The sequence below is a fragment of the Notolepis coatsorum genome (genome assembly GCF_963971535.1).
Source record: "Notolepis coatsorum genome assembly, chromosome: 4".
Taxonomy (NCBI): domain Eukaryota; kingdom Metazoa; phylum Chordata; class Actinopteri; order Aulopiformes; family Paralepididae; genus Notolepis; species Notolepis coatsorum.
In genome coordinates, this window is record NC_140168.1 from 206,735,821 (window position 1) to 206,755,566 (window position 19,746).

General features: G+C 43.5%; 1 protein-coding gene across 2 annotated transcripts in view; it reads right to left on the bottom strand.

Annotated features, from left to right (window-relative positions):
• Window positions 1–12,016: 12,016 nt before the first annotated feature.
• The window catches only part of etnppl (ethanolamine-phosphate phospho-lyase), an 88,944-nt gene continuing 81,214 nt past the window's right edge, over window positions 12,017–19,746 (bottom strand). For both annotated transcript variants that reach the window (XM_084313693.1, XM_084313692.1), the window contains 3 exons: window positions 14,925–15,055; window positions 14,357–14,430; window positions 12,017–13,664 (listed from right to left, as the gene is read on the bottom strand). In XM_084313693.1, coding sequence (XP_084169819.1) covers window positions 13,560–13,664; window positions 14,357–14,430; window positions 14,925–15,055 — 310 coding nt within the window. In that variant the 3' untranslated portion in view covers window positions 12,017–13,559. The remainder of the gene's footprint in view (window positions 13,665–14,356; window positions 14,431–14,924; window positions 15,056–19,746) is intronic.

Below are 19,746 nucleotides of genomic sequence, written 5' to 3' on the forward strand. Positions count from 1 at the left end.
AGAGAGAGTTTGAAAGTATTTGTTTAGGTTCAAATGATAAGTGTAACTGTGAATGAATTGAGTGGCGTGAGAGTGTGTGTCAGGATGTGTTAATTTCAGGGGGTGAATGAAACTGTGATGTGAGCGAGGGACACATAGGAAGACAGGTTAGAATTAGAGACACATAGTCATTTGCAGAGCGATAAGAGTTAAGAGTTAAAGTGATTTTATTTTGTTTTATTGCTTTCATTTGGTATTGTTTCTTTTAGAGGGGGTAGTCACTCAGTACATATGTTTATTTTAATTTTTGAGTGTGTGGCCTGAATGGGACCTGTTGGGGTGACTGTGCTGGCTTGAGAGGTGTCAAAATCACAATGACAGGTGTGATGAGGTTTAGATGTAGGATTTTAAATTTCTTTTCTTTTCTTTCTAAATAACCATTGAGGTGGTCTGAGTTTGGAGCTTGTTGATTTCATTGATTTGCTATTTTTGGGTATGAATGGTAATTTACTTTCACATGTGAGGTCTGTTGGAATGTTTTTTTGATTATTTGCCTTTTGTTTCTTATTTCTCATCTGTTATGGTCTGGGTGAGTGGAGAAAGCTGGAGGCTGGAGGAAGTGGCGTCAAAACGTCAACAGAGTGTCGACAAGAGCTAAGTGGTCCCATCACGTTGGCATAATGATTACCATTTGGTTTCTCTTGGAAATATATTTCATATTATGTGAAAAGAAATTTGTTTTGTGTATTCCCTCGCAGGTTTCAGTGGAGGGGGGAAGACGGACCATCACAGGTAGAGGAATCATGGAGGAGGTGTAGGAATACATTTCATTAGATTACGACACAATGGTGTGAACCCGTTCAGTCATTTCCTGTGGGAGATTGTTGGATTGTGAAAAGAGGTTGCTTGTGGACGCTGGCCCCTCCTTCAACATAGCCCCGAGAACAGCGGCCAAAGGTTTGGGAAAAACCGCCAGGCTGACAGAGTCGTCTGTAGATCCAAGGAAATACAGTCATGGGTCAGAATGTGACGAGATCACAGGCCTACAAACGGGGTGAAGGGGGTGGCAAAAACGGTCAGAGACTGTGCAAAAAAGATGAGCGAGGGCCTCTGGGATGTGGTGGTTGATTAGTATGTTGAACGGGAGGTGACTGAACGGTAACAACTGGTATAGATTATGACACAACGCAGGGGTACTAAACACATTCACATAGGTAGAATATTAGGCGTAGATTATGGCCAAAGTGAGGTGGTGAACATTTTTTTCCCTTGAGTGGTGCTCCGCCTTCCCTGCCCGACTGATGCGCCGTGGTGGTAGGTATTATGTCCATGATATGTTCATAAAGGGGGGAGGATAGGTGAGAAGACCAACTGATTTGATTATGCAAATGTGATTGTGCTGTCTTGGAAAAGGAATTAACAAGAGAAAAAAGCTAAATGTATGTAAAAATGAATACAAATTTTTGTATCTCCCCCAGATCTTATGAAAGAATGTGGAATCAAAAGTGCTGTAACTTAAGAAAAATGGGTTTTTAAAAATTGTGTTTTATTTAAAGGTATAATGATTAGATTAAATTGTTTTATTGTTTTCAACAAGCCCAAAAGTTGTTGTTTAAAAAGTAGGCCTCTGGCTAGGAGCCTTGAGGAGCAAAAGCTAATTGATGATATGTACCAAAGAAAAATGGAAAAAGAAAAAAAAAATTGAGAAATTTGAAGAAATGAATTTTAATTTTGGAAAAAATGAATTTTATTATTTAAATGTATGGTTAGTATGTATAGAAAATCAAGTCAATATATCATATGTGACGATAAGAATCCTCAAAGTTGGGAAATGTGGTAGTATTGACGTTGAATTTCATAATTAATAGGTGTGAATAATTAGGAAACCATAACATTATGGCTTGTATACTGTTTAGCAGAATGGGCTGCAGGGCTAAATGAGGAACGAGACTAGAGACAGTTGAACAGACAAAGGTCACACCTACTGTGACCAGATTACAATCACACCTACGGGGGCCACTAGCAAAACCCTGCTGTACTCAGCAAAATACCACACCAAAATCAGGCTCAACTGCCAGTGGAGAGCCATTCTCAACCCCCCACTACACCTTTTCAAACTGACTGTATGTAAATGCTGATCAGGGACACTAAAACACAAACAAAGTTATCTATTAATCAACTGTTTAGTATCTAAAGAGTAAACCATAATATTAGAAATAAGGTTTGAAGGGTGATTACACTCTTGTTATAGAATTCTGGTTAGTACTGTATGGTAATATGGCCCAAAGGAGGGGGCTATTCACACCACCCCACCAGATGACATCACACCAACCCCCACCCACGGACAAGAACCTGTTGGGGACAGACCACTAGCGGCCCCCTCTGGGTATTGAGTCAAGATCCACACAGAAGATCAGGGAGGTGGGGGCAGCCGCACCCCCCCCCAGAGAAACCCAGAGGTGGGGGCTGCCAGCCCCCACAGGAGACCGCCCACAGAAGACGCCTGATTGGACCAACTGTATTAGTAAAATGTGCTATTATTGGCCAGAAATTATAGTATATAAGAGCGAATATATTGGTAGTTCAGGAGCCCAGATCACCCAACCCCGATCTGCGGCTCCACCCCGCGCCCCCACCAGAGAGACTACTGCTTTTTCATGTAAGTAAGCCGGATGGAACCACGATGTTTGGTTAGACTAGAATGTAACTTAGCTTAGAAACCAGGCTTACTTATATGCAAAAAAGGGCTTACAGTATTGTCAATGTATGTTCAAATTATGTTACCAAGTGACTGTTTCTGTACATATTGGGGTTTGAGAATGCAAACCTGATTGTGATTTATGTACACGACAGCCCTGTTAATGTTTTCTGATAATCTTTTGTCTTATTCACCTTGGCCTCTGGCTCAAATAAATGTTGAATTGGACTACAGTTCATGGTTTGTCTGGCTACACTTTTAATTCTTCATCTGCTTTAAGTCAGATGAAGAGACCAGCAATTCTATCAATATGATCCCTTTCTCCTCCTTCCAGATAAGCAATCTCATTGTACTGTACTACAATAACCTTAGATTATTGTAGGATTCTGTAGGAATTTACTACAGTACAAATGTGTCGAACATTGGGTTAGGGTTTGTTGTTAGAATGTTGAACATAGAAGATCAATTTTGGTGTCAAACTAGGGCTGGGCGGTATGGTCTAAAATGTATATCACGGTATAATTTGAAGCATAGACGGTAATGGTATATTAACTTATCTTAAAATGTCTATATAAATGCTTCTGAAGGGGTAAAACACTGTTATTCTGTTACAGCTGCTGAGCTATACTATAGCTAATGTCCATCAATATCTTCCTTTTTAATTAAATAGGTTCAAGAATCGAATCAGGATTGTTAGCAGAGAGAGAGAGAGGGAGGAAGGAGGCTGCTAGAGTGGAGCTAACGTTAGCTTGCTGAGGCTAGTACATCGACAGGCTGCTAGTGGAGCCAGCTAACGTTAGCTTGCTGAGGCTAGTACATCGACAGGCTGCTATAGTGGAGCCAGCTAACGTTAGCTTGCTGAGGCTAGTACGACAGTTAACATTACATAAGGTTTTAGCGCAACGTGGGCATTCCAGAATGGCGAGGATGCAAAGCATGTTAGACCATTGGACTCATCGCAGAGTTTACATTACACATAGAAACTGCGCGACTTGCGAGAGAAGTTGTCACACAGCCTTCAAACGCAGGGTGGAAGAGCTAGTTTGCTTCTGTGTATTATGAAATGACAATTGCTTGTTGACACGCCCACTGCGTGAAGCCTCTGTGCTCCTAAATAACTTTTTCCAGTTCGCACATCTATTATGACTAATTCTATCTATTTTTAGGGGCAAATACGAGTGAAATAGTCGCGCCCTGGCTGTGGTTACATGACGTCATTGCTATTTTAGAGCTGGTTACAAGGTATAGTCAAAATCCATACCGTAGCGCAAATTCATACCGTTTATAGCGTATACCGTTTATACCGTCCACCCCTATGTCAAACTACAAATGTTCTGGGTCAATAAATGTGTTAATGCTATGAAGAATATCCTGGTCGTTTGGTCATTACGGTGTTGATGACCGGTATAGCCACCGACAGCTGTCATGAGACGTGCACTGAGAGTATGGCCACTGCGGGAATTTTTATGAAACATTCTGATATTTTCGCAGGTCTTGTGCAGTGGTCTCGTGCGTGCCACTGTCAACCAAGCAACCGACAGTGGCACGACTCGAGACGTGCACCGTTTGACAATGATATGCATGCATGCAGCATAATTTGCAAGTGCTCTCTTGAGTCATGACTGAGGAGAGGAATTTCTATAAACATTCTGATACTTTGATTAGTTAACTATTGTGGTAGATTTTGAGACATAGATCATCATCATTAATAGGATTTTAAATCAAACTAATGTGTTATATTTAGAGAAAACAGCTGCACTAGTCAGTCAACCAAATACATTCTTCTGGTGATTAAATTACTCTGCCCTTTTGCCCTGTCTCACTAAAATAGATAGGGTTATTTACTAACGCAAGACAAAAGAGCCACCTGGGTTCGTCAGGGTGGGGGACAGGAAAGCGTTCAGATAAGCCTTAGTTAAACACATGTGACCACCATTTGGTCTCCTGTGGCCAACTGGTCTGCCAAAGACAATGATTAGGTCACATGCAGTTGGTATCTGATGGCTGCATGGGACCATCAAAAGTCTGATAACACATTTAGACACACACACACACACACACACACACACACACACACACACACACACACACACACACAACTTAGTTTTGATATGAAATATAATTAAACTGTGTAAAATTAGATGATGTAAGTTAAAATATAAATAGAATAGGCTTGTTTATATTAGGGTAAGAATTCACTAGGTAATTAGTTTTCACTTAAAGTGAAAATAAGTCACTATGAAAAGAAATGTGTTCAAGTATAATATCGCTGTGTTTATGTGATCAATGGTAATTCAAATATAGATATTAGGAATAGATATTAGGAAATGAATAAATGCAATGTATTAAAGTAGATTGTTAGATTGAATGAAACAAATGAAAGTATATTTGACTGTGTAAGGACCGCCTCCGTTTGCATTCAAACATAGAGAGGCGGTGATTGGACAAACCACAGCTTATGATGTCATCACAACGAGACCCTGCGCCTTGAGATAAGATGGGATGTTGTGAGGGGGGGGGACACTCTGAAAACCCAACTCACAGGACAACACCTCTTACCACCCATCCACACTCAAGGCGGGCAGGTCAGCAGAAGAACAAAGGACATCGCTTTTGGAGGGAAAAAACAGAACTATACTTTGATCCCTAGCCAAGGGAACAAAGCCATCATCAACTATCATTCTTCATCTACTATAAATATTAGTCTGGTTGTTATCAAGACGGCATAGGGTCTTTGATCACAATTATAGCATTCTTTATTGTAATTTGTATACAACTCTTAACTTTGATTAAACAGCTGTTGTTATAACCTTTTCCTCCTGATTCCTTCTGCCGGCACCGCTGAGAAGATAAAAAGTAATTCCCAGAGCTTTAGAGTTATTGAAACAACGCAGAGTACTAACCACCCGGTTCTGATACAGAGCAGAACCGTTATTTAGCTTGGGAATCTACTTCACTATCTATTCCGTTAGTTAACTATGTATTGATAGATAACTTATTACATATTAATATGATATTGTAAGGGGCAGGACCAGATAAGCTTTGCTTATTTCTGTCCCTTCTCAAACAAAACCATTTGTCTTGAGCTATGTTGATTATTCACTCCATAGGAAGATATATTTAAATATATTTTATTTCGTTTTTATTAATTTTGTGTTATTACAAATGTGTGTTTATGGTTGAAAATGTTCGAGATAAATAAAGATCAAATCAAATCTAACTGAAGAAGTTATCCCTCTTCTAACAAGAGAGAAAAACGTATAGTTTAGCTTTAAACTATAACGTCATTGCTTATTAGGGATGGGTACCGAATTCTGTACTTTTAAAGGTACTTACCGAAACACGTCGGTACTACAGAGTATCGATTCACGTGAGATACCGTAAAAGAAAGAGGAATTATAAAAAAAAATTGCACTTTTTTTTTTTTTTTTTAACCTTTTTTATTTTCATGTCAACGTTCACATGCACAATATATGTATCAGGGCCGACGTTCCACTCTACTGGTTAAAGTTGCTTACTCGTGAGTAGTACGTTCATTGATAAAGAAAAATAAGGTCCACAGCCGCTCCGGTGTAAAACAAAGATATCCAAATGGTTTATTTCTCTTCCACAGCTAAGTCTTTCTTTACAGAAGTGATCCTAAAGCTATTTTCCTAAATATTCACGTCACTACTACAAGGTAAGAAAACTGTATTTTCCCAGTCTCCAAAATCACAGCCGACGCGAAAATTCCTCCTCACCTGAAAGCCGTAAATAAACAGCAAAACGGTAGGCAAGGCACCCTGGTCTAGAAATGCATGCTTCAATCTATGTTGTTAGTCTATCTGTTCAGTACTGCTCAGCACTGTTTCAAGATGCACAATGAGCTCTTCTTCTTCTTCTTATTTGATTTTCCGGCAGTGTAGACGCATCGTGGCGTATTACTGCCCTCCGCAATTCTTTTGATGGGCTCTTCTTCTTCTTCTTCTTTTCCCGCAGTCTACTGGATCCCGTCATCCCCTACATTGTCCATTGGAGTGCAGCTAATGCTGCTACTTCCTGTCTGAGCCCCCCTCCGCGGGACCCTCCTTGTCCCCCGTGATCTTATTCTGGGCTGCTTGGTCCCTCTCAGCCCCCTCACCCAATTCCCTAACCACCTCCTCCCATTTCAGACCTTCCATTCCCAAATGTTGAACCGCTATCCTAACAATCATCTTCACCCTCTCTGTTTTACCCTTAGCCTCTGCCAGACCAGTAACTACCCCTGCCACGAAGGCCACAATACCTAATTTCTCCTCCCTTACCCTCTCTCTATCCTCCTGCTCTACCCTCTCTGCCAAATGCCCTTCTCCAACCCCCTGCACCCTTTCTTGGCTGCCCTGTCCTACCCTGCTAACCGCCTCAGCATACGACAACTTACCCTCCCTTCTCACTCTCCGAACCGCGACCTCCTTCTTCATCACCTCGACCTCCTCCTTCATCACCTCACACCCCCTAAACGCTACACTATGCTCCCCACCACAACTACAGCACATCGGCTTCACTCCCTCTCCACACTTCCCATATTCATGTCCCCCGCCACACCTAGCGCACCTCTGCCCCTTCCTGTCATGATAGCTATATGGCCAAACTCCTGGCACCTATAACACCTAAGAGGATTCTGAACAAATTCCCTAACCCTATACACCATTTGCCCTGCAAACACCTCCCTAGGAACATCCCCACCCTCAAACTCAATCACTACCGTCTCCGTCTTTATCCTATCCGCTCCCCTCTTCATCCTTTCTACTCTCTTAACTGGGCCATTTCGCCTGTCCTCCCTTAACTCGTCCACCAGCTGCCCTACGCCCATCCCGACCGGCACCCCAGCTATCACCCCCTTACATCTCCTCTTCTCCCCTACTCTCACCACCTCCCGTATACCCACCCCACCAATGCTCCTCAACCTCCTAGCCCTCCCCACCTGCTCCTCACTACCACACCCTACGGCCAGGTTCCCATCCCACAAAACTCTTGAGTACTTCACCTCCCCTAATTCCTCGTCAATGAATCCAATCAATATTCCTAATGCCGTTTCAATGTAAGGTTATAAAAATAAACATATAAACATTCATATAATACAATAACCTAAATATATAGCTTTGGCTCCTCTACAATACGCTTACCTAGGATTTGACTTGATTCAACAACAAAGCAGTCGGGGCAATGGCAAGCCGAAAACGGTCGAAAGTGTAGTTATTTGAAGTTTGGATTTTTTTTTACGACTGAGGTAGGTAGATTACATTTTTAGAGACTAAAGTACCGAAAAAGGGTACCGGTATCGATTCACAGGTACCGGTACCGTATCGATCGGTTCAAATGTGAACGGTACCCATCCCTATTGCTTATGTCCAGAGATTCCTCCTTTGATAACTAAAGTAATGACACTTGACTTACCTGTTATATTATGTTTTGCCTTTTTAAACATGTCCCTTATCGCGCTGTCCTCTGGCTGCGCTAAGCCACGACAGCTGTCACGAGACGCACACTGAGAGCTGGCCAGAATTTTTATGAAACATTCTGATATTTTCGCGGGCACGAGACCACTGCACAAGACCCGCGAAAATATCTCCATAAGAGTTAAATACGCCTATACGGGCTAAAGAGTTATGATAATAATAATAAATGTAACAAGTGATCCTAATAAAATGTCTATTTGATTCATGCATGTCTGACTGTTAAACAAGTAAGAAATGATGTAAATATGTTGTTAGAATGGTACAAATATTCATCTGGTGACATTCTTCATAGCATTAACACATTTATTGACCCAGAAAATGTATAGTTTGACACCAAAATTGATCTTCTATGTTCAACATTCTAACAACAAACCCTAACCCAACATTCACATTTTTGGCAGTTGTTAGAATGTTCAACACATTTGTACCACATGCACAAACCTGCTTGATTATTGCCCCAAATAGCATGCAAGTTGGACAAAGTGGGTATGTCTGGAAAGAAGAGGCTTATATTCATGTGAACAGCCAAGGGACCTTTTGGAAGATGAGCATGGCAGTTTTTTCTAGGTGAAAATGTTACATAATTTTGAATCATTGCCTATTAAAACCCCCTTCCCAACAGTTGGGCTTAATGAAAATGATACCAATGGAAAGCTTAGCTTCTCTAGTTTAAGAGGCCAAGATATTTATTAATGGGCAGAACCTTGATTTTACATGGCGGCCATCTTGAAATCCATCATGATGACGTGGCCCCTACCCCAAAATGAAAGCTATGATGATGAGGAACACGTGGGAAAAATTTGGTGCTTTTGTCCGGCGCGTCCACATCCTTCTCAAATCTGGTGCTAAGCCACCGCACTATGGTGGCCAGCACATCTGCTGAGGAGCATTGTTTGCACCTCCGACAGCTGTTTCAGCGGCTGAATGAACATGGGCTGATTGTGAACCCGGCCAAGTGTCAGTTCGGCCGGCCAGACATAGACTTCCTGGGCCATCACATCTCTGCACAGGGAGCTGTGCCTCTGCCCACCAAGGTGGAGGCGATCACTGCCTTCCCACGTCCTCGCACCATCAAGCCCCTACAGGAGTTCCTCGGTATGGTAAATCTGTATAACCGATTAATACCAGGAGCGGCTCTCTTGATGCACCCCCTGTACAAGGCACTAAGGGGCAAGAAGGACAATCAGGAGGTGGACTGGTCCCCTGAGAGGGTCCAGGCATTTGATAGTGCTATGGCTGCTCTCGCTAACGCTACTATGCTGGCACACCCATACCCGGCCGCTCCAATAGCCCTCACGACCGATGCCTCGGACTATGCTGTGGGGGCGGTGTGTGATCAGTGGGTGGCCGGCGCCTGGCAGCCTCTGGCCTTTTTCAGCAGGACACTGCGGGACAACGAGAGAAAATACAGCACGTTTGACAGGGAGCTGCTGGCCCTTTTCCCCGCCACACGTCATTTTAGGTTCCTGTTGGAGGGCCGGGAGTTCACCGCTTTCGTGGACCACAAGCCTCTGACCTTTGCCATGGCTAAGACCACGGAACCATGGTCGGCATGGCAGCAGCGCCAACTGTCCGCCATTTAGGAATTTACCACGGACCTGCAGCATGTGGCGGGCAAGGACAACCTGGTGGCTGACTGCCTCTCCAGAGTGCGGGTCAACACTGTGCACCTGGGTGTGGACTACGCAGCCATGGCAGTTGACCAGGGCACAGACATGGACATCCAGGCATTCAGGACGGCCACGACAGGACTGAGACTGGAGGATGTGGTGTTCCAGGACAGTAAGGCCACGCTTCTCTGCGATGTCTCCACCGGCCGACCTCGCCCGATGGTCCCCGCTGGCTGGCGCCGCCGCATTTACGATGCTATACATGCTTTGTCGCATCCGGAGGTGAAAGCATCAGTTAAGCTGGTGGGGACTAGGTTCGTCTGGCCGGGCCTCAGGAAGGACGTCAAGGGGTGGGCAGCCTCTTGTGTAGCGCGCCAAGGTGCATCGGCACACTAAGGCCCCGCTGGGGCCATTTCTCATCCCGGAGAGACGTTTTGATCACGTCAACGTGGACCTGGTGGGCCCGCTGCCCCCCTCCCAGGGGTTCACTCACCTACTGACCATGGTGGACAGGACCACCAGGTGGCCGGAGGCTGTGCCCCTGTCATCCACTACATCGGCGGACGTAACTCGGGCATTCATCTCCACCTGGGTGGCCCGTTTCGGTACCCCTGCAGATCTAACTTGGGACAGAGGGCCCCAGTTCACATCAGAGCTGTGGAGCGCCGTGGCGGAGAGTTTGGGGGTGAAACTCCACCGCACCGTGGCATACAACCCGCAGGCAAATGGTCTCTGTGAGCGTTTCCACCGCACTATGAAGGCTGCTCTCCGGGCGGCTCTTACGGACAGTAATTGGGTCGACCGTTTGCCGTGGGTCATGCTAGGCCTGCGCTCGGCCCCAAAGGAGGATCTGCAGTCATCTTCGGCTGAGCTCGTGTTGGGTCAGCCGCTGAGAGTCCCTGGGGAGTTCCTCCCAGGTGCCACAGCCCCCTGGTCAGCTGCGACTCATCGCTTGGCCATCCGAGACGCCGCCAGCACTTTTGCACGCGTGCCCACACAACACTGTTTTCCCCTGTCCTACATCCCCAAGGACTTGATGTCAGCCCCGTACGTGTTCATCCGCCGCGATGCCCACCGTTCTCCACTCCAGGCTCCGTACGATGGGCCCTTCCGGGTCCTGGAAGCGGGGCCCAAGAGCTTTATGGTGGACAGAGGGGGGCTTCAGGAGCGGATATCGGTGGACCGTTTGAAGCCTGCACACGTGGCCCCGGACGGGCCGGTGGAGCTGGCTCAGCCCCGACGGCGCGGTCGTCCACCCAACCCCACTTCTGCTGCAAGCTTGCGGCCCGTGTCTACCTCTACCCCGGCAGCCCCGGACTCTCGCCCAGTCCAGCCTCGCCGCCGGCGCGGACGGCCGCCGGCTCGTGCCCTTCCCCCTTCCCCCCTGACTGTTAAGCGCAGTCGTTATGGTCGGGTAGTCAGGCCTCCTACGAGGGGCTGAGTGCTTTGGGGGGTTTTGTATGGGTTGGGATTGCAGGGTATGTCTACTCTGGGTGTTCGGGGGGGGGGGGCTGTGTGGTGTCACATTGAGGGAGTCTCTCACTCCAGAGTTGAAGGGTCACAGGGGAGGAAATATAGGAGAGTGGTAGGTGTGTGTACAGCGGTGTTTTGTGAATGAAATAAAGTAGGAAGTAACTGAAGGACCTGTCACGCTCGTCATTGTATCGCCTCTTCCTTCGACTTCCCACAATATCATTTTTTACAAATCTGTAGATACTATATCTGTACATATCTCTTACCTACTCTTACTAGTTACGCTGCTGGCCAGTATGATTTACTACCGTAGTGTCTTTATACCTGTATCACTGTACATATTAATCCTACAACTCTGTACATACATCTGATTAACTCAGTAGTACTCATTTATATATGTTATACCCAGTTTAATCACCTGTACATTACTATTGCACTACATTTGCACTCTGGTTGGATGCCAAACATATTTTTGTTGTACTGTACTTGTGCTGTATAATGACAATACATTTTAATCTAACCTAAACTAATCTAACCGAATCTAACCTAACCAAATTTTTTATCTAACCTAACCTAATCTAACCTAATCTAACCTGGTCACCTGATATTATCGCAGCTTGTTTCACTTAATCCCAGGTGAGTCATGTGTTTAATTCATCATCAAGCCAAGGAGTAATAATACTCCTTACAATCAATCTTTTTAGTTTGTGCATGTTTATGAACAACAGTCAGTCAGTCACTCTCTGAAATGTTTTCCTGTTTGTCTTTATTCTGTACACATAGCAGAAGCAAATAGATTAAGGCTTTTTCTTTAACACAATTCACGAGGAGTGCTTTGGGTCTCTCTTGCGATACACTAACTCTACTGCAGAAGAGCATGATACTCAATACTTTCACAGGACTCACCCAAAAGCAGCATCTCTATACCATATACCTCCACCAACCTGTTTGGCTCCCGTTTATCATTTCAAAGATTTCAATATTTGTTTTTATTTCATAAATTGTCCATGGTAATTTCTCAACTCAAATACAATTAATGATAACGATAAATAATTTGTTTGTAAAATGCGCTATATGATTGTATCTGTTACTCCAATTACGGTTGATCAAAAGTCAAAACTAGACATGGAAAATGAATGCCTGTAAAAACCTAAGAGACGGGTTCACCTTTTTATTATAATAATTTTTTCAACCCAGGTCTATTTAAACATTATCTGGGATGATGTTGACTAGCACAGGTCATCATTCCACTGAGCGCTTTAGTATTAGTATACTAATTATATACTAATTATTATTATATACTATACTCATTGTATATTTTCTACACCTGTACATTGTATATTATTATTGCACTTTGCACTCTGGTTGGATGCCACACTTCTTTTCATTGTACTGTACTTACTGTGCTCTATGATGACAATACATTTGAATCTCATCTAATCTAATATCAATATTCAACATGCCAGGTAATGTTTAACCCTTTCACTACCACACGACAAAGGGTTAACCCTTTCACTGCGACAATACAGAAGCTTAACCCTTTCACTGCCACACGACAAATGGTTAAGACTTTCACTGCGACAATACAGAATGTTAACCCTTTCACACGACAAAGGGTTAACCCTTTCACCACCACACTACAGAAGGTTAACCTTTCACCACCACACTACAGACGGTTAAAATAAATGAATAAATAAATAAAAAGTGAACCCATCCTTAAGGAGATACACACGATGCTGGTGTCACCAGGTTAGTGGTGAAACCTTGACCGCAGGGGGTCTTCCTGTTTTACAATCTCCATGTTACAGCTGAACCAGAGGCAGATAGGTGCTGATTCTGTTGCCGCTAAACAGTTGGCCTGATTTGTGCCCGTCTAAAAACATTTAAAATCAAAACAAAGTACCTGAGCAGAGATTTCATTCCATTGTAGATAATATATTACCCTCTTAAACATATTAACAGATTACGTATTATTACACTTCCTTCTTATACTTTTTCCATCCATTAAAACATGGAAATTAATGCAGCATGAATTATCCCAAATCACCAACAACCACATCCAGTAGGTTACATAGCAAGACGTTCTTATCTTTCCCTTTTTTTCTTTTTTTTTTTACTCTGGACAGAGCTGGATTAGAAATGTGTTAGCTCTAAAATAAGTGCACTTGGTTATCACCCGTGGAACAGGTCAGCTCGGATCGAGAGTCACCTTATTCCGGACGGGTCCCAACAGTTTTATTACACAGATGAGCCAAGTACACCAGAAAAAGGAGACGAGGAGGGTTTAAACTGAGGTCTGGCCGTATCGGGACAGAAGCCGCGTTACGTCCTGATGCGTTTGGTCGGTTGAGGCGCTCGCCGGGCGCTCTCCCGGCTGTGCGCTAGCGCCCCGTTGGAATGTTGGTGTCCATTTTCCTCGGCGGGTAACTGTGGAGAAAAGAAACACATAAACATATGAATTCTACATCCCAGTGGCATCACCGATTGGCGGGTTCTCTCCCTGATTTCTAGCTTCAGGAGAGAGTGGTGCATGCTCACAAATACGGACTGAACTGTCCTTGGGAACAGGAAGAACACGTGAATTATTAAAATGGGTGGCAATCCCCTTTAAGAGATGGAACGTAAGTACTTGTTTGGGGCGGCGTGGCTCAGGGGTATAGCGGGTCGTCCAATGACCGAAGGGTTGGTGGTTCGAATCCCGCTCAAGCCCATGTCCATCCCACTGCCGTTGTGTCCTTGGGCAAGACACTTAACCTACTTGCCTCGTATGAATGTGTATGCATGTGAATGAATGTTGGTGGTGGTCGGAGGGGCCGTAGGCGATGATTATTCACCACGCTTCCGTGAGTCTGCCTCAGGGCAGCTCTGGCTGCAATTGTAGCTTACCACCACCGGTATGACTGTGTATGAACGAATAATGGACTCTGTAAGCGCTCTGGGGTCACTGGGGTGTCATGAAGAGCGCTATATAAATCCAATCCATTATTATTATTATTATTATTATTATTATTATTATTATTATTATTATTATTATTATTATTATTATTATTGTTTACAAAGTTTCAGTGCAAGTCAAGTCAACGTAAAGTATTTTAGGTATGGAATGCAGCCAAACCTACCTTTCTCTTATCACCTCCATTCTCTGTGTTCACAGTGTTAGGCGTATTATGCAACCCTAAGGCACTCTCAAGGTCTGGAAACACACATACACGCGCGCACACACACACACACACACACACACACACACATTAGTACACTGTACAGTATGTAAATTAATGAAAACCCTTACAGTACAGTAGCAAGGCAGTGTCAGCATACACCTCGAGCCTTTTAAATAATGTATGTATTACCTAGACGGTGTAAAACAGCCTCCTGTCAGCTTGTTTTCTCCTGTGATGTTTCAGACTCATAGCCTTGTCCCTTTTCTCCCTTTTACTGTTGCTGTGTTATTCATGTTTCCAGGCCAAACTGATTCAGATGACACTATCGGCCATTTTGACCCTCTCTTGGTCCATATATGGGCATACAGTACGTGTGTATCGTTATGCAAGGGATTCCCCAATCAAGAGGATTCCTCCGTAGACCAGACCATCTCTTTAGCTGTGCATATATGCTCATTATACCATGACTATGAACCAATCAGATTGCTTGATTTGAGCTACCCATTTTTATGAATAGATATAGTACCTGTGAGAATGTGGTCGATCTCCGCTACCGCCCAATCAGCATCCTCCTTACTGAAGCACATGGGAGGCTTGAACTTGAGGACGTTGCGATGAGGTCCGTCGGCACTGAGCAGGATGCGCTTCTCCTTCAGCCTGAAGACATGAGAATGTTATTATATTCTTATATTTGGTCCAGCAGCACATTGAAGATCCCATGGTTATCTGATACTACCTGTGATAGTAATCATAATAATCATAACTACCTACCTCCAACTACTGTCTACCCATATAACTCTGTATGATAGCATGTACAATAGTACTGTATATACCATATATATTTATTCTTACTGTATATATATCAGCGGCTTCAGACTTTATACTTGATGACATCACAAGTTTGAGTTTTAACTTTAACTAGTTTATGGATTTGGGAGAGAGTTGCTCATCTTCACTAATATGTTTGTACTTAGACCAGAGGAATGTATGAATTCTGAAATTGGTCCTGTTCCCCTTTAACCTTACTATCACTCTCGCCTGTCATTGTAGTTGTCAGATTGGAATCTCTTGTATGAGAGGGAGAGAGAGGGGTGGGGTTGGTCAGAGAACTGTCACTCAAGAGAGGAAATGCAGTGATAAAAAATTATTTCACTGCTCTCTTCGTGTAGTTCTAGTAGTTAACTCTAGAGTTAAATATGAAAAGAAAATATGGTTATTAACTACTAGAATCACTATGCCAATTTGGATTTAGTTTAACCACTAGCAAACTACTGCAAAATGTAGTTAAACTACTAGTTAAACAACTATTACTAGTACTAATCCTTCTATATATATATGGGTGTATAACCCATATACCTATGTGTGATAGCATGTAAAATAATGCTGTATATACCATATATATGTAACGGATGGTACCGCGAAGCGCAGTCACAAAGGACTTCAGATGTTGTGAAGTGACTGGAGTGAGTAGCGGTGCTGTGGGTTAAACTCACTCTCATCCTCAAAAGTTTCAAGTTTCAAGTTTCTTTATTAGTTGTCATAAAAAAAAAGACAGAATACTTCTCTATCAAATGCTTTTTTCTGTTATGAGCTCCTGGGAGTGTGCTAGATAAAAGTAGATAAAAAGTATAAAATAGAATAGAAAGTCAAAAGTATGTAAGCAAAAAGTGTCAATAGTATATACAATATACAATACAGAGTAAAAATGAGTAACAGTGAGTTACAGTACAATACAGTATACAGTACAATGCAGAAATGGGATGAGGTACAACTTAGGTAAGGTGCAATGAGGTGTGAATTGTAGTGCAAATCTCTTTACCAATAAATATATAAATATAAAGTGTGTTACCACGAATGACAGAGACGCTGGGCTTGCCTGTTGGAGCCCAGCGCTCCACATTGCTTTCAGTTTAGCTGGTCGTTCATACTAATACACATTGGCCGTATTAGGGGGTGGGAAACTGATGGGTGGGGATCGGGCGTTGTGGACAGCGACTCCTACAGGTCGGTTGGTGCGCCTGCGCAGTAGAATCAGGAAATGTCGGGGGCAGCGTGAGCCTCCCACGCGTTACTCCTCGCCACTGAGAGATGGAGCTGCGCAGGTGAAAAGATGCAACTGCTGTTACCTCAAGTACCGGAGGGGACTTGTGCTATGTATGACTTAGTCCACATTGCAGCCGGCTTGTGGGAGGCAAGAAACAGCGTTCGTGACAGGGGAGGGTTGAATTGGATGATACGAAATTGGGATGGGAGAAAATATAGAAAATGGGAGAAAAAGTGGATAATAAAAAATAAAAAAAAAGTGTCTAAAGTGAGTAAAGTGGGTGCTACGGTGAGTGTTTATTTAAAGTGAGTGTGTGAATGAATGAATGAAAACTTTATTTAACAGATTGCAGAATGGGTACAATACAGTACGGCTCAATACACACAATTGTTAAGGGGATGCAGACCAGAGAAAGACGTTTGTCTTGTTTACATCAGGGTCCCCCATTTTCAATTCATAGTGACATTTATGACATACACAACATACATGACATCATGACATTTATGACATAGGGACATGCCATACAGGTATATATAGTACACTCACATTTGTGACATATACGATATGCAAATATACAGTACTGTTACCCAGAGATCCTAACAGAAAATATATACATATGATGGGGAGGAGACTGTACATTAGGATGGGGTGGCGGGGTTGGACATTTACGGTGGCCAGTTTCGAATTGCAGCCTCCCGTAGGTGCTCTTTAACACTTTCTCCGCCAATAACATCATACAACGGGTTTCAAGTTCATGCGAATTCTGCCAGATCACGGTGTACGACGTTATTCTGATCATATTTCATATTTTCGACATGGTATTCATATTTCACTCACGGAGCCTTGGCTGATGCTGCGGGACTCAGCACAACTCTGCAACGCTTCAATACTGCCACCTGGTGGATGATCGGCGAGTTGCCAAACCGGATATGCCCGTTGGAGCTCGGTGCATCTCCCAAATCCATCCGGCCACTCGTATATAGTCGCGGGACTCAAGACACACACCGTGGATATGGATCGTTGCCATAACTCAATAATCAACATGATTTGGGCGTGTATTAGTATTATACAAACCGAAAAATGGATCGCCTCGATCCCCATCACATAACTGGGATCTGTTTGCTCCAGTATCATCGCCCAACGGTAAGAGTAGGCTGCCGTGAGTTTCAGCGTTTTTGTTTATTATTATCGATGCAAACTGCTCTTGTCTATATATCACCCATACTACATAGATCATTTAACGACGATCACGGAATTATAAACGACCCCCCCCCCCCCCCCCCCTCCGTTCACCCGCGCATGATCAGTCATAACGTTTAGGACCATGTACAGTTGACATTTTTAATATAGCGTGTATCGGCAACAAATGGCATTTGATAATGTATATATGCATTTATGCCTATGTCTGACGTTCTAGGATTTACTGCAGAAAACGATAAAAACATATTTATATTCTAGACGGTATTTTTGTATGAATGTGTGAATGAAAAAGTAAAACGTTCCTACATCCTGAACGATAGATAATCGATGTTGAATGGGTCATAGTAATGTCAATTTAGCAATACAATTTAAAAAGTTATAGCCCTGCAAAGAAGGTAAACATCTCCATAGGCTTAGACTGGTGGCAGTGATCAAACATTGATGGATATAAGCGTGGCAGAGAAAGTGTTAAGAGCGGTTTTGAATGTGGGTAGGGATTAAAAAAAAATTACGAACACCACAAGGCTCGTCACAATATATATATATATATTTATTCTTGCTGTATATATATCTATCTGCATCTGTCTGTACATACCTGCATATAATCCTTTTTACAAAGCTGTAGATACTATACTGTATCTATATATCTGTATATCCTTTTATTATTAGGCCATGGCCTCAGCTTCCACTCCTATGCTGACGACACACAACTCTACCTCTCCACCAAACCATCCACCCATCTCCCCCACACTCCCTTATCAACTGCCTTCATGAAATAAAAACCTGGATGTCATCTAAGCTTCTCAAACTCAACAACAATAAAACTGAGCTCATGGTTGTGGCACCCAAGGCCCTGCTCCGGAAGGTTAGGGATCTCACCCTCAACATACACGGCTGCTCCATCTGCCCATCCCCAAAGGTCCGCAACCTGGGCGTTATCCTGGACTCCACCCTCTCCTACCAAGCCCATGTCAATTCCGTCACCAAATCCGCCTTCTTCCACCTCAGAAACATATCCAGACTCCGACCATCACTTTCAGACTCCACAGCTGAGACCCTCATCCATGCCTTTGTAACCTCCCGCCTTGACTACTGCAACGGGGTCCTGTCCGGGGTCCCAAGCAAAACCCTGGACAGGTTCCAGTATGTTCAAAATTCAGCTGCCAGGGTTCTAACCCGCACCAAACCCTGGCAGCACATCACCCCCACCCTCATCCACCTTCACTGGCTCCCCATCAAATCCTGCATCACCTACAAAACCCTCCTGCTCACCTACAAATCCCTTCACGCTCTGGCACCTCAGTACCTCACTGACCTCCTCCACCCCTACACTCAGTCACGGTCGCTGCGATCCACGGACACTGGTCAGCTCTCCATTATGGAAGCAAATGAGTTACAGAAGTATTTGAATTTGATCAGACACCGAATTTATAGCATTGAAAATAATTACTTTGAAAACATGTATCTGAATTTTTTTCAGACACAGAATTTATAGCATTGAAAATAATTACTTTGAAAACATGTATCTGAATTTTTTCAGACACCGAATTTATAGCATTGAAAATAATTACTTTGAAAATCATGTATCTGAATTTTTTTGCTCCGAATTTACCTGTGAAATAAATATTCAGTGTTTAAAATTCTATGTAAAAAATTTGAATGCATAATAAAATTCAATGTAAAAAATTCGATGCATAATTGTGGTGTATAGAATTCGATGTAAAAAACCATCATCCGGGCTACCCAGACAGGATAAGCAATCGAGCCTGGATGCAATCGAACTGACTTCTGGCCTATCACTGCACGGCTTTGTCAGTCATGTGATCACACCAACCCGGGAGAAAGATGGCAGTATATATACATACGGTGGGGAGAGAATATATACATACGGTGGGGAGGAGACTGTACATTAGGAGGGGGTGGGTGGGTGGGAGAGAAATATACATACGGTGGGGAGAGAATATATACATACGGTGGGGAGGAGACTGTACATTAGGAGAGGGTGGGTGGGTGGGTGGGTGGGAGATAAATATACATACGGTGGGGAGAGAATATATACGGTGGGGAGAGAATATATACATACGGTGGGGAGGAGACTGTACAT